This window comes from Anoplopoma fimbria, chromosome 6 (genome assembly GCF_027596085.1).
Source record: "Anoplopoma fimbria isolate UVic2021 breed Golden Eagle Sablefish chromosome 6, Afim_UVic_2022, whole genome shotgun sequence".
NCBI lineage: Eukaryota > Metazoa > Chordata > Actinopteri > Perciformes > Anoplopomatidae > Anoplopoma > Anoplopoma fimbria.
This window is the reverse complement of record NC_072454.1, coordinates 13756769-13770384: the sequence shown is the minus strand read 5'-3', so window position 1 is coordinate 13770384 and position 13616 is coordinate 13756769. Positions and strand designations below refer to the sequence as shown.

The 13616-nt window shown below is 39.5% G+C and overlaps 1 protein-coding gene across 1 annotated transcript in view; it reads right to left on the bottom strand.

Annotated features, from left to right (window-relative positions):
* Window positions 1-13231, bottom strand: part of hpse2 (heparanase 2) — a 49584-nt gene extending 36353 nt beyond the window's left edge. The window contains exons 1-3 of the mRNA XM_054600504.1: window positions 12948-13231; window positions 10877-11031; window positions 9884-10045 (exon numbers count right to left, since the gene is read on the bottom strand). Of these exons, the coding sequence (XP_054456479.1) occupies window positions 9884-10045; window positions 10877-11031; window positions 12948-13231 (601 nt within the window). The remainder of the gene's footprint in view (window positions 1-9883; window positions 10046-10876; window positions 11032-12947) is intronic.
* Between the last annotated feature and the right edge of the window lie 385 nt (window positions 13232-13616).

Below are 13616 nucleotides of genomic sequence, written 5' to 3'. Positions count from 1 at the left end.
GAAGGACATGTTTTCTCAATTATGTGTTTTTTTGGGGGGGATTTTACATAGAAGACAATGTTAAAGTTGTTTGGTAAAGTTGTTTGGGGATTATTAGATTTTAGATTTGATAAAAATGCAACTGAGAATAAAGTTTTATCAATTATCAAATGAAGCATAAACAATGTAAGAATATTCAGTCACATAAAGAAATAAAATAAATATTAAACATGCAGTGTTCTGTTTTCCATCTGTTAGTGTGAGAATTAATCAGAAATTAACACAAGGCCTGTGAAAAGTTTTTGGAAACACCCTTCTTATTAAAGATGTTTTCTTAAGAGAGCTCTGAAGATGTTATTTGTGCTCCGAGGCTGTTGGGGAGTCCAACAGGCGTGAAGCTACTGAACCCTGAACACTTACAGCTTTTTGCTCAACCTTGAAGGCAGTTTTACACCACAGGTGTTAACTGGGTCGAGGGGTCTGAACTGCCAGAGCTGGCTGGGATGGTAAAAAGATTGGTTCAGAAAAAAAGCCGGAAAAAAGTCTTAGTTGGTCTCATATGAGGGAACATTTTTTACTCATCTTTGTACTTTGTTATTTCTTTGCTCTTTTCACATCTCATCCCCCCCTCTCCCCCATCCCCCTTTCCCTTCCCCTCTCTCTTAATCTAACTTTGTTCCCTCTCACTCTTGTTTTCCCATTTTGAGGGCTGAGAGGCGAATCTCCAACTCAGCAGGACACCGTGGAGTGATAAATGGCCCCTGACAAGGTCCAACACAATCCAACAAGCCATATGCTCCGAGTGAAAAAAAGAGAAAAATTAAAGAGGATTCACAAGTGGCCAGAAGAGAAACATGCCAAACTCTTATGCAAGCAACAATGTCGGGAGTTTACAGTAATACATGGGAGCTTTGAGAGTGAGATGAATGTCCCCGGCGCTGAACACTCTCTGGCATTTCCTCAGTTAAGTAGGCAAGAAACCAACAATTAGATCATAACAAATAATTCCCGCTATGATAAAATACTTAAGCGAAGCTACCATGTTGGATACAAACTAGATAAGGAACACATTATAGTAAAAAAAGAGGAATGATGAATTTTATACATCTCGAAAATAAAGATTATATTAAAATGACATTATGTTCAGGCAACAATGAAAGCGTGAAAAAAATCCTGTGTGAATCTTACATTTAGTCAGAGAAAAGAACGTTATATATGAAAAAACATGATTTATTATATTATTTTATTTTGCCATTAATAATAGAAAAATGACTGAATTCCTCTGATCCTTACTGATGATGAATGATCAGCTCATGACTACGCTATATTCTCTCACTCTTAGCAAAAGGAGACTCTTTCCTCTAACACCCACACACGCATGCAGAAAATGCTGCAAACATTTGTGTGACGCTAATGAGTGTGTTAAATTCCAGTGTAAGTAGTTGAAAGAGGAAACATTAGAGTATAATTCTTAAACACCAGGTCAAATCACCTCCCTGAACAGAGGTTACAACTTCCTAGCCCCTTACTAGCCCCAACTTCCAATACAATCTTTACACACAATGAGTACATATGGACAGGCACTCACATGCACAACACACACACACACACACACACACACACACACACACACACACACACACACACACACACACACACACACACACACACACACATATAGGGCAATCTCATAAATAACGGACGACAGCCTGAGAGTCAAATTAAGGAAATAAAATGTGTCTCGCTGGTAATGAAGGAGGCATGTTTCCCCTCAGGATAACAACTTCATCTGGACCCATACAGAGCTGACACACACACACACGCAGACACACACACACACACACACACACACACACATACATTATGACTACACACACAGACACATTCAAGAGGTACAAGCATTCCTGCTTCAGGTCCATCCCATTGGTACGAACTGGCTGGGAGCAGTCAAGAACACTGTGCCATGATTTGAAATTTGACACAAAACGTATGTTTTCTAGAGTTCTGAGGGAAAATGTGGAGGCTGGATGTCATGCCAAACAATCATAGGAGAGAAAGGACTGCTTTCAAACATTTCCCATGCATCAGGCTATTAAAATGACATTCGTTTGCAGGTTGCTGGCACTTGTCTCGGGGCATATTGCAAACACATGGAATTACATGTTATGTCCATCCATGCTTTAAACACTCTAGGTATTCTTGCGATCAACGAAAAACAGACACTTCTGGATCCGTACAGGCCATGTGGAGAGAGGGAAGGAAAAAAAGCAGGCAGCAAGAAAATCAAGAGTTTGTCATGCTTACATCACTGCTGATAATTGTAAAGAGGGAAGAAGGTAATAAAAGGAAAAATGGCATTTGATAAATTCAGCCAAACACACATAGCATATAAGGTTATGTGATATATTTTCAGGTTCTGACTCATTTCTCTGATACTACTTCTAACCCTAATACTTCTCTGAGTTACATGGCTAAAAGCCTCCATGAGTGAGAAAGTATTGTGCCGCGGGGCTTCATTCTGGATCCAAACCTAGATAGATATTTAGAATGATGCTTATTAAAGATACACTAAAAAGCAAACATGACTTTAAACACAACCCTGCAAAAAAAAAGGTGAGCATGGTGACCGAAAAAAAACTACAACTGTGATGTGAACCAAACCCTTGTAAACCACAAATGTAAGACAATAAAACTTTACTGCAGGGAAGTTTAGTTGCAGAGATGGTTTTGAATTAAAAAACACCAAACAAACTTCTTGTTTCACAACAGATATCAGTAGAAGACATACAAGTCAATAGAGTGATAAAGTGAAGACATATTTTTGCAAATGATAAAGTGAGATAAAATCTCATTTAGTTTTGGTTTTGTTCAGTAGCTGCCAGGTGACTCGACCAGCCACGGTGTTTGGTGTTCCACCACCACATGCCAAGGTTTCAATTTGTTGCGCCTGGTTTATGCCAGGTGCATTCTGGGCTATTTTCGAGGCACTCCTTGGTCTGGTTTTAATACATCATTAGTTTGCTGCCATCATTTAATCTGATGCCGTAAATAATTTGCCAACCCCTTAAAACCTAACTTAGCAGAGTCCAAAGCCAATTTGCAGTGGGAAGCCTTGCTCATTAAAAGGTCATTTAAATTTCAACTTGGTATTTTCATGGATTCCTTTATTGGCTTGTCTTAGTTCAGTTTGCTACGATGCAATTTAATAAAAAATCTCTGTTCATGTTTGACCACAGACCATTGGCATATTTTTCTCCTCTTACTGTGCATCTCATGTTTCCTTTCTAAATAATATTGTGATTAAAAACAAATACAATCTACATGAAATCTCAAATAAACTTAAAAAAAACATTTACTTTTTCCATACAAAATGTTAAAAAAAAATTGTTAAAATAGTTTTTGTTTAAATCTAATAAGATAAGATCACTTTAAAAATAGAAAGAAAAAGACAAATCATTGAATTACTAATTTGTGAGGTGAGAGATAAATACAAAACCTCTCTCTTCAAACAAAACACTCAAAATGAATTCCAATATTGTAAACATCCCTTCTTAAAAGAGAAGGATATTCATTTTACTTTACATAACTGTGTGGACAAGTCAGACAAGAAAATCTCTGTCGAACAACTCATAGTTTGGAACCACTGTTCAAGATCATTGAATGCATTTGATGATCTTCCAAGGCTTAATGTTTTTGTATAAAAACTGTGGGTATTCTGCCTACAGCAGATTTATGAGTTTCGACTCCCCTCAGTTGTTGGCAGTACCGCACAGCAGGTTTCCAGGTCCTTTTCTTTAAAAAGCACAGTAAACAGTAACATTACGGCAAACCGTAATGTTAAAAACATACACACAACTTTTAATGTTCTTTGTTTTACCTATTTACTTTCCACAATCCACAGCGACTGCTCATATCCAATAATATCATTATGGATATCAACAAATCAAAGTAGATTATATTCATTCCCCTGCTGTGAAGGCAAACTGGCTGTAGTGTGGCGTTACAGTGTGAAACTTGGCTGGAGAAACTCATAAATCTGCATTCAGCAGCGAGCTGGATAGATGGACCGGGTACTGAGGCAGCTGTAAAACCAAAAGCAAAATTCACACCTTGTGTTTGAGTGTGTGGGCATTTTCACTGGGGGATTTTTAAACAAAGGAGACGAGGCAGATGTTGAAGGAATAATTCTACGTCTTCCTTACAAATGAGGTTTGAACATGAGATTAAGGAAAGAGTGGATAAAAGGCTGGGAGGAGTCGTATTGCAGAACTAATAGGAAGGATGGAGCATGTTTCCCACTGTAGCAAGAAAATATGTTTTGATTTCTCCAATTGACTAAAAACAGAAAGTTAAAACTAGAGGCTCTCTGACTACAGACAGCTGTGCCAGTTTGTTTTGATGAAAACATTTTCAAGCAATTCACAGATGTTCAGCAAAATCCCCTTTCTGTGCCTGCTCCTAATGTTTATCTTCCTCGGTTTTTAACCTTCCGTGGTTCTCCATGTCCTGTTTAGTGACTCATAATAGTTTTTGTCAGATGCATAAATTTCCCTTCAGTCTTCCTCATTATTGTATTACAGAAAGAGCTTTGCTCATTTAATTTCTGTTTCGATCACTCAGCCAAAGCAATTGTAAAATATTGAAATGTGTGCTCTTTAGTTATATCAAGTGCACATACACAGTTTTCACAGGGTAGTGTAGAGGAGAATGAAGTGGAGCCAAGAAAGCGTTATCCATCCTGCATAACAGCTAATTAGGATGCTACAAACTACATACAGTAGGAACGTAAACAATCCCTGTCTTATAAACTATTTTAAACTTGGCATCCGCAACCTATTTAATATTTTCTGCCACATGTCAAGCTGGATTAAAGAATAGTTCATGCAAAAACTTCACTTTTTCTCCAATCTCCTACACAAAACAACTCAATACTGGACAATTCTGCAAAGCCTACATTCAATGAAAATGTCCACTGGCAACTTTTTTTAAATTCCTGCCTTCTACAACATCTACGCATGGCAACCTAGGTATGGTTAAGTTAGGGAAAGATTATGGACAATGGAAATAAACATTGTTGAAGGTATGGTTAGCGCTAGGAAACCTAACAATTGGTTGAAGTTGGGTGAAGATAGTGTTGATGGTTAATAAAAAGGTAAAAATGAATTGCAGGTCTGTGACTGGATGTAAACCCCCATCTACTGTGTGTAGGTCAGATGTGCTACACCGTCCACTGTCCATCGTGAGCTAAAGTCTCGTCCAAGATCTCCCATCAATGCCAGACCACGCATCTTGGAGGTCAGCTTTTTTGGGGTAAAAGTGCAATTTAGATAAACTTTGGCCACAAAACCTGGTGGAAAATAAGGATAACTTTGCACTCTTATCACGCTTATGCAGCTGTTCAGGAGTGCTCAGCCGCTTTAAAATAACGGCCTTGCTCTGTTGCACTTGCACGTTTGTTATGAAAGCAGGGTTACATTAGTATTGCATCACACCTCTTTTTTGTCATTCTCATGTTTCCACTCGGTGGAGCCCTGCAGCTCACAGTAAGAGGCTTCTTGCTGTGACTGCTGCACCTCTGTGTCAGTTCAAAGAGAGGGGCTCAGGTATTAGTGTCCGATGTGATCGCGGCAATCTAACAACTGATTAGAAACTGTAAACATGTGTGATACTTGATGCTCCATATCTGAGATCAGACTTAATAAGAGAGAAAGAGGAGATCAGGATGTCAGGCTGCATAACGTCTGCTTAATCATGATAGTAACTTTTGGCTCATTAAAATAATGTTCATTAATGTGATGCCTCTAACCCAAACTTATGGATATCAATAAAAGTATGACCTCATAGATCATGTGGTGTGGTGTCAAACCATCCTCCAGCGCCCCTTTGTAAGCTTTGTTTCAGTTCCGTCTATTAAAACTGATAAGTCTCATTGCCACACACAGCCACACTGGCTATTTTGTGCTAAACCGTGTCCAAAAACTTAAAATTACGATGATTTATGATTAGGCTTACCTTATTGAAGATTGTTGTTTTTTTACTAAAAGAAACGATATGTGTTATATGCACACACACACACACACACACACACACACACACACACACACACACACACACACACACACACACACACACACACACACACACACACACACACACACACACACACACACACACACACGTGATGAAATAAAAATATCTGATCGTTCACAAAATGTAAGGTCAAGTGATCCATGTATGTTTAAGAGTTTCTTTTAAGAGTTTTAAGCATGTTTTGATGATTATCGGGTGAATCGCAGTTATCTCTACCAGGACAATCATGACATGAAATTTTCATATGGTCTTATTCCAAAATACTTTTCAGTTGTGCACAATGTTTCCTGTCTGTTTCCTTCCTGTCAACATTTAAAGAGAAATCCTTGATACTTCCGACAGAAATAGTTAAACAAGTTTCCTATTCACCGTCCCACGCGCATCTGCAGACCTTATAACTGAAAACATCCCATGTTTGACTTTTACTTCTCCAGTTTCGCTGTTTTGGGAGGATTTTCTTCTTACCCGTGTTCTCAAATATTGATCGGCCGGCCTAGGACTACAAGAATAACACAGTATAGGAATTTCCTAAATTGAGTTGAGTTTACCCTTTGAGCCTTAAACACACGGAAGAGGCCTTTGAGGTCACAAGTTGAACGGATTGACTGCCTCTCATTCTCTGAAGTGTCAAATAAACATAGGACTTTCACATGAAGTCACAATATACACAGCTAAACTAACAGTAAACATGAGAGAGAAAATGAGGGAGAGGTGTCAAGTTGGGGAGAGGAGGGAAGTGATGGAGGCTGAGGACGAGAAGAGAGATTTGAAGGAGTGACGCCTGATGGAGGGAAATGCTCCAGCAGAGAGACATGAAATGACCCTGACAATGACCTTGTCTGAACTTGGGGTATTTTCTCGACTTCGTTCCCCCAGCTGCACGTGTGTTAGCTCAGAGTGGCTCCATTATTGATAGTTCTAACAAGCCTAGGTCAAAGGTCAGACAGTGGTGAGTGGAAAAGGATGGAGCGAGACTGTTAAAGGTCCTTCAAACTACTGCCTTCACACACACACACACACACACACACACACACACACACACACACACACACACACACACACACACACACACACACACACACACACACACACACAATGAATCTTGGCTGATTGTTACCAGACCATATTTTAAAACATCTCTTGTGCGTCTGTAGCCCTGTTTCTGTCCCCCACTGAGATGCACAGGTTATAGTTTACACAATATGCTTGGAGTGTACAACTGAGTGTATTAATGAGACCATAAGGAAAACATGTTCATACTCTCAAGACTCATCTGTGCTTATTCTGGTATGTTATTTTAACAAAGTCAATGTCCAATGTTGGATTCAACCAGAGACTTCTTCTTGTACCACAAGCTGCTTCTCCTTCACAAACAACATTTCCCATGGTGCAAACCTGCAGCTTGTGTCTGTGCTTGAAAGAATGAGTCACACACACTTCACAGTATATCAGCTTTGGGTAAATAATATCATTCTGCTTGGCTTCATCACCTACTCCAAGCCAACCAGTTTGATATCAACTATGGTACCTGCTAAAAAACAGCCCGGCGCCGCTCTCTGTCTCTCAACTCTACTTATACCCCATAAAAGGAACCATCAGTTCACATTTAAAAAGACAAAATACTCCATAGGGCCGTAATCAATCAGTAAAATTATGCAAAAAATGTCTAGTGTGTAGGAAAATAACATTCAGTGGTGATTCATTTTCACCATAAGTTTGATTTAATCAATATTTTCAACTTATACGTCATCACATTTCCAACTGTCAAATCAGTTTAAATATTTACATTTTAATTATAGGAATTTAACCAAAGTAATTGCAGTCTGCACAACAGTATAAGCTTTAAGGAGCTACGCATATTTTATCATCAGAAAATCATGTCTATGTTTATTTTTACTTGACTATCACCGAAAAACCTCCGTGCTACAAAGCTAAGTGAGCAAGTGATAACATCCTCTTTGTGACAGGAAGCAGGAGGGTTTATGGGAAATGTGGTCTTAATTTTGAGAAACATTACCACTATACCACATGTGTGAGAATGAGGCGAGTTGTCGAGAACATGGTTTTATTAGTTTGCACCTATTGTTTACCGAAATACAACAATTTATGTTAACTGATAATTATTAAAATAGATATTTTCTGGCACTTTAGTAATTGTAGTCACATGATATTTTTTCTGTACTTATATGTACCTGCTAAATGAAATATACAATGCATACCTATTTACAAAAGTCTGAAAATAAAGCAAAATAGCATCACATGATCACTATCAGCACGCTAAAAAAATGAATACTACCTAGTTGGATGTAAACATTTTTAAATGACGGGCCTACACCGAACATGTGGCGACAAAATCAAAGACAGCAACTGTGCCATAATGCCTTTTGGCACAGTTGCATGACTACAAAATTAATAATAGGGTGCTGAACTGAACTGGCCCCTCTCACTCCAAAATCTTCCTCTATGTGTTTGTCTACTTTAATAAATGCAACAAGGCCATGTTTCTACTGTTGCACTTGAGCGCATCTGAATTAAGCAGCTGATAAATGTTTCACATCTATTAGTCATACAGCAACACACAGTGCGGTTGCACCACTGAAGGGAAACCCTCTGGAAGCAAAGAGAACACATTGCTGACCCACTCATGTGAGACCACCGGTTCTCAGTGTATAATAACTAAACATATTGGTGACACATCCAACTGCACTCCCTTGAGGTAGATTTTGATTCTTTGATTAACGTTATTTATCAATGTCTTTCCAAAACGCATGGCCAAATAATTCAGATTTCTCTGGATCTACAGGGAACATGGTACCACCTCTCAACTTTTAACCATCTAAAGGCTTCCTAAGTTTGACGTTTACTCCCATATAGCGCATAAATAATGTATTCTCTCTGACAGGATTCAACTCCCAAGTCCACAATTATTTTTCCAGGAGCTCTTAGGCTTTCCAGACTCACTTTCTGGGTGGCTTTCTGTTTTGAAATAAAAAACCCTGCCTACCCAAAAAACACTCCCACCCACTATCTTCTCAAGATGCTAAAGAGGATAGGACGTGTGTGTTTCTGTAAGAAGAGGCAACAGAGCAGTAAAGACTTGGAAAAGCATTAGGTGTATTGTTCTAACGAGGCCGTTTACAATTTCTCGAGGGTCGGAGCTTAACGTTTTGTACTTTTCTTTTAATTAATTGATTTTCTTTCGTCTTTCGTCTTTAGTTTTGTGTTTTATCTTTAAAGGGTTTTTTCTATTATCTTATCCAACCGACCGTGTTTACTTCTCAGCTCTTTAAATCCATGCAAAGAGTGTTAACTGAACATTTCTGACACTGACTCCGTCTTTTTTATAGCCTCACTCATTCCAATGACTCCAAAAAGCTGCAGTAATTCTAACAAACAAATCCCTAATTTACTCTCTTCTCCTGCAGTTTCTCATTTACATCCAAGTCAATCACAGTAACAGATAAGAAATGCAGCCCACCCAAAATCAGGACTCCAGAGTTCCTTCTGCGGTCAGGTTAACTGTAACCAGTGAAAATGTCAGTGCTCTGTTTACTAGTCTCTGCTGCTGCACTCCTCGATCCATCCCCACATTCCTCCTTTACAAATTACATTTGTCATTTAGAAAGCTGATGGTTTACATTGGCATGCTTTGAACCTTGTGTGAGAGAACGCGTGTGTGTGCAGTTACGCATCTGCATGAACGTGCATGACCCACAAAGTCCAGACTATGCTATGTGAAAACTGGACAGCCTGCCTCTTATGATATGAGCAGGCGTCCAAAAAAATAAACATTTTTGTGTGTGTAATCCCCTACCTGTTATCGTAATGTTGCTATAGATGTTGGACAGCTGCTCTTTCAGCAGGACGAGCTGTGTGGTGGCGGCTTTCTCCCTCTGCAGCTCCAGCATTATGTCGGGATGGTTGGCCAGTTTGCAGCCCTTCTGCTCGTCCAATGCAATGTCACTGCGCACTATATCTGCAAGTCGGCGTAAAATGGAAGAATTGAATGCTGCTCTTAAAATGTTTTGTTGTCATGGATTTGAACAATTTCATAGCTATGTTGCTATTTTCATTAAAAAAAAAAATACTACGCAGCACAAGTTAAAACCATTGCGTTTGATCACTTTGTTTTAAAATTTGATTTGCAAGTAAAGCCTGGTCCACCTGTTGAAACCTTAAAGGTTGGGTCATTTCAAAAACACATTTGGTTCTTTTCAAAAACAGATTTTTCATTGGTAAAATGGTAATATATACCCTGTTAAAAAGTAACACAGATGTGTGTTATAAGAAGCCCTATAGGCTACCATGTTACAAAAACAACATCATTAGTGCCCTATATTTACTGAGTTGGCAATGAGGTCCACTTCACGGACCTTACGATAATCCTGAAGGTTATAGTTTCAGGTTTTGTTAAAATTGTTTTAAAAAAAGGTGTTAGTTAAACGTTATGGTCATTTCGGAGGTTGTATTTTGAGGCTCAGTTAAATTGAACCGAATTGTGTCATACTGAGAGTAGTTTCTAATATTATACACACACCATGTAATAAGCGTAAATATAGAAAGCAAATCTCTAAACACCCGTGAAGGTAGGATTCATTGTTAGTTTATAACAAACCGGTAACTTACTGTATTTAAAAGGAAATGGAGGCTGTTTAAATTAAATAAACAAAATAACATTTGGAGGAAATAATAATTGTGCACAAAGAAAGCACTCGGTGCGTCAGACACGGACGGAGGAGGAGCAGACGCCTACAAGCCAACTAAAAACACGCATAGAGAGAAGTAGAGAAACGTCGTGTCTCGTCACCGTCTTCGTAGTTCTTCAGGTAGTAGTCCGGCCCCGGCCCTCTGAACTTGGCGAGGTTTTTCTGGTTGTTGAACTGCAGGAAGTCCGTTCGCTTTCCTCCAAAACGCAAAAAGGCAGGAGACAGGCCGCGCGCCAGGGTCACGAGCCGCTTGGAGCTGCGGGACACAAAAAAAGACAGAATGACAAGAAATGTTAAGTTCACGGTTTCACGGTTGCACAGTCATATTTAGCAGGAGCGGATTAGTTATGAGGCAAATCTTAAATTTAACCTTCTTCCATTCGGATTATTTAAATTTCCAGGTTTTCAAAAAATATGAACTAACTTTGCAGTGGCTGGTAAAAACACCGCAGGCCAATCACAAAACGCCTGCCCTGTTTTTCTCTTTGACATCAGCAGGCCCAAGAAACGGAAGGGAAAGCTACAGCATGTACACACACACACACACACACACACACACACACACACACACACACACACACACACACACACACACACACACACACACACACACACACTAATGGCTTTACTCAGCACTATTTTACATTCGAATGACTTCCTCTTTGTGAAGACCAACTAAATGAAGGTGTAAGTTTATTTTCAGCGGTCACCATCTCGCCTAAAACAAGGTTTATTAAACAAGGCTTATTTTTGGGGGCTTTACGCAAGTGAATTGTATAATGAATTGTCTTTGATAACAAATATAGGCTGGTATTCCAAAATAATGCTTTACTACTACTATCACTACTATTGTACATCGAGAAACTGAACCACCATGAAAAAAATAGCAATTAAAAAAGTTAATATCAAGTGCTTATGATGTTTTATGTTCCGAAAAACGATAGAAAACGAGGGACTTTTAGTTTTGCAAATCACTGATTTTGTTCATTTATAACCTACGTGGCAGTCGGCCTAAACTCAAGGCAACAAAATGACGGAAATGCCTAAAGTGACCGCCGATAGGCCTACAGACTGCAGCACAGACCGCTTGTTATTTCAGGCTAAACAAACTATACTCAAATTGTAGTTGATCAGGGTAAAATGAATATAATATATATTTAAAATAAAAAAAGGATTGAGCAGTGAATAACTTACAGAACAAAGTGGTCAAGGAGGTCTTGTTAAAGAGAGAGTGGTAGGCTATGTGATGTGGAATTGGAAATAAAAAATGTTATTATGAATTTCTTATAAAATAATAAAAACAGTTGTAAAGGGGAAGAACGGGGCACACAGACGGGGTAAAACGTGCTCTCCTCACCTTTTGTCATAAATGGTTTCCAGTTTATTAAATGCATTTGACAAAGTGATGTAATGTTTTGCCCTGTAGATAATTTTATCTTGTTTATCTCTGACCATGATGCAATATGATTTAGAAACTGAACTAAACAATGTGACTAAATTACATTTTCTGAAACTATGAAATACGATCCAGCACACGATATGTAAACATAATTGATTAGATATTTGCCAAGTTTTTAATTCTAAAATGTCGATTGTTAACCCCTGGTCTAAACATGTGCCAGTGGCGCAGGTTAGTCTGCATAATGTGCTGAGTGAGTGAAATAAAGACTATTCTGAGAAATGCACTATGGTGAAAAGTCACCAAACTGAATGACAGCCAGTCAAATGTCGAATATAATAAAACCAAAAAACTAGATTTGATGACTCGTGAAATTGAAAATTTGCATTGTTCTACAAGGGTAAGGGGCACACCATTTTGTCTAATATCAATCGACACACAGCATACTGTCTGTATACATTTACACTGTCTGGTACTGTGCACGATGTGCACTATAACAGCAACAACCCTGAAATGGATAGCCTTTGAACCAATCGCTTAATCTCAGCATCTTCTTATTAAATTATGTGATAGGTTTGACTTTTTCCAGTTGATGAAAATCATTCAGTAATGTAGAACATTGGACCACTCAGTGCCCTGAGTGAGGAACAAACATGCTGTCTCACTCCGTGACAATTCAGACAACGTGGCTGCGTGCGTAATGAGTAAAAGAACCACCAGACATTTCAAAGGTGGACCGAATCAGATCGGTGAGAAGGAAAAGTATTTGGTACCTCAGAAAATCCAGCCAGCCGTCTTTGATGATCGAGGGGTCCAGCTGCAAAGAGAGGAAGTTGTCGTTGAGGACTCTGGTCGGACTGCGGGTGTTGACATCCAGGAGAATCAGCGTCCTCTCCATAAAGCCCGGCCGCTTCCCACCGGCTGCAGATCTCTGATATGTAGAGGAGGAAGAAGAAGAGGAGGAAGAAGAAGAGAGCACCGACTGCACCACCAAAGTTGCCAAAGATGCCAGCCACAGGAGGGACCTTGGGAATACGCACGATGAGGATTTGGGCATCTTCTTGGTTTGGAGAACAGGAGGATGAGTGCGCGTAATGAGGCTTAAATGTGAGAGGGGGAAAACAACTAAACAAACGTTTGTCCCGCGAAGTTCGATGGAGGTTCTTTACCTCGGTCCCATCGATCTGGATCTGTCTTCCTGTCTAGTTGTCTCACCCCCCTCTGCCCCCCGCCCCTCTGAGCATTTTTGGGAGCTGCTCACACGAGCGCACGCCCCGAGCCTGCCTTCCCGGCTGAACGAGCCAGCAGCTGGAGGAGGAGAGGAGGCTGCACCGCCCCTCTTAGGCTCTCTGAGGTATGAGTACAACATGCTATAGTTCTCTGGTCTTAAAAGGTGAGGACGCATTGTCTTCTAATCATTGGATGAAAGGGTATGTTTTCTG